This window comes from Aplysia californica, unplaced genomic scaffold (assembly GCF_000002075.1).
Source record: "Aplysia californica isolate F4 #8 unplaced genomic scaffold, AplCal3.0 scaffold00084, whole genome shotgun sequence".
Taxonomy (NCBI): Eukaryota; Metazoa; Mollusca; class Gastropoda; order Aplysiida; family Aplysiidae; genus Aplysia; species Aplysia californica.
Window position 1 is genome coordinate 1,335,834 of NW_004797354.1, and position 1,861 is coordinate 1,337,694.

The 1,861-nt window shown below is 37.2% G+C and overlaps 1 protein-coding gene across 1 annotated transcript in view; it reads right to left on the minus strand.

Moving 5' to 3' along the window:
• Positions 1-1,861, minus strand: part of LOC106011285 — an 8,846-nt gene that overhangs the window by 4,202 nt on the left and 2,783 nt on the right. The window contains exons 2-3 of the mRNA XM_013080412.2: positions 1,545-1,658; positions 333-355 (exon numbers count right to left, since the gene is read on the minus strand). Coding sequence (XP_012935866.2) covers positions 333-355; positions 1,545-1,658 — 137 coding nt within the window. The remainder of the gene's footprint in view (positions 1-332; positions 356-1,544; positions 1,659-1,861) is intronic.

Below are 1,861 nucleotides of genomic sequence, written 5' to 3' on the forward strand. Positions count from 1 at the left end.
CTCTTCTCTCTCTCTCTCTCTCTCTCTCTCTCTCTGTCTATAATGCATGTACATGTATTTCCGTACAACTACTTCGTCGTTATCGTGTTGTTGTGTTCCTCTTTTAAACTTGTTAGAAATAGCGACAATTCCCATTATAGGTGGCATGGCCAGTGCATTCCAAATTGTCAGTTTGATCCAAGAGTTAATCTACATTTACAGCATTTTAGTATACAGCATTTCAATACAGTGTATTAGTGGTATATAGTTATCATTTATACATCATTCAACCGAAACTTGAAACCGTACGTCTATAAAACATTGGGATAAGGAATCTAAAGGTGATAACTTACCTTCTTCTTGATTCGTCATCGTCCTGTGGGGAAGAAGGGATGTAACCATGAATAAATGCAATTGGTCAAATTACCTCCCGTACTGAGAGTGGTCGAATCGGACACAAAAAAGTCGAATCAACCCAAGATAAATAATACTGACAGGCTAGACTAAAAAGTATTACAGCAAAATAATTCAGACTTTCTTATAGCAGGGTATGAAAAGGGTTGTACTAACTAAAGTAAACCTAATCTTTTTTGGTGACAAATCTTTTTCCTGATTAATTATCTTTCGCTTAATAAAACGAAAAAAACAACAGTACAAACATATAGTATTTCTCCGATGTCTCTCCTATAAAATATGTAGTATGCTTTATGTGATGTGGACCAATTGCCCTAAACACTGGATAAAATACCTACCTACAGCCAAGAATAACATTTCACAGGTTATTGTTGATTTCGAGGCCCGAGTTAAATTACAAACATGTCACACTGATTCATTTCAGATAGCGTAAAAGCGTAGAGTACAAATAGCAATCTCTGCTCTATAGGACACACTCAGTGTGCCTTGCCACTTAATAGGTGCTCCAACATAACATGCGGTCAATAGATTTCTGTTTTTGCCTTGCATCTGTTTTCTACTTAGTGAAACGTTCAGAGATAAATCTACACAATCCGGTTCAGAAAGGATTCAAGCCCCGACATAACAATCATGGGCCCAGCTGCCAGCCTAGCCTCTAAATCACCGCAGCACGGACTATTGCTTCTTTCAGAACGCTAAAACACAAGTATTCATTATCATGATATCGTTTTCAGCGTGTGAGCTGTTCGCTATGTCTGTTTACACTCGGGATTCCTTTAGGTATAACTCTCGTAAATTGTTATAAAGCTCCGTGTCTTCGCGTATTTTTTACGATCGCAACTTGCCTTTTTCCTGTATGTTAGACATAATTGCAATGTCAGTGGGACTATTAGAGTGATCACGTAGGTTAAAATGTTTGAAATTGGGAGGAGGGGAGGAGTGTTATATTACACTTTTACTAGCTTCCTAAATGAGTAAATTTCACGTAAAGGATTAAACGTGCATTTTAACATTAAATAAAGGTTTATAGGTGTTTGCTTGATTTTTATTTTCATTGTAAATGTTTTATTATGACTGCATCAACATCATTAATGTGTAAGTTGAGTGTAACTTTTAAGGTTTCCTTAACCCTATCAAAAACCTCAGCCTACCTCAACTCCCCTTCTCCTACGTTTCCCGGCTGCATCATCTTTTTTGGTGGAAGGACCACTCCAGAACTTGGTCGTTTTCTTGTCCTCTTTCTTTATCTCAAACTTCTTCGGAGCCTGTCAATGAAAGGAATTTAAGAATGTGCAATACTGATATCGTGCCATTCGTTCATTTAGGAAGTCGGTACCAGCTAGCTATTTACGAAGACAATACCTATTAGAAAATAAGCATATGTAATTAAATGAACCTACACTGTTATCTTGCAAGAACTTCACATTGCCATCTGTCACGAAAATGTTCATCGGGGTAAAATATCACC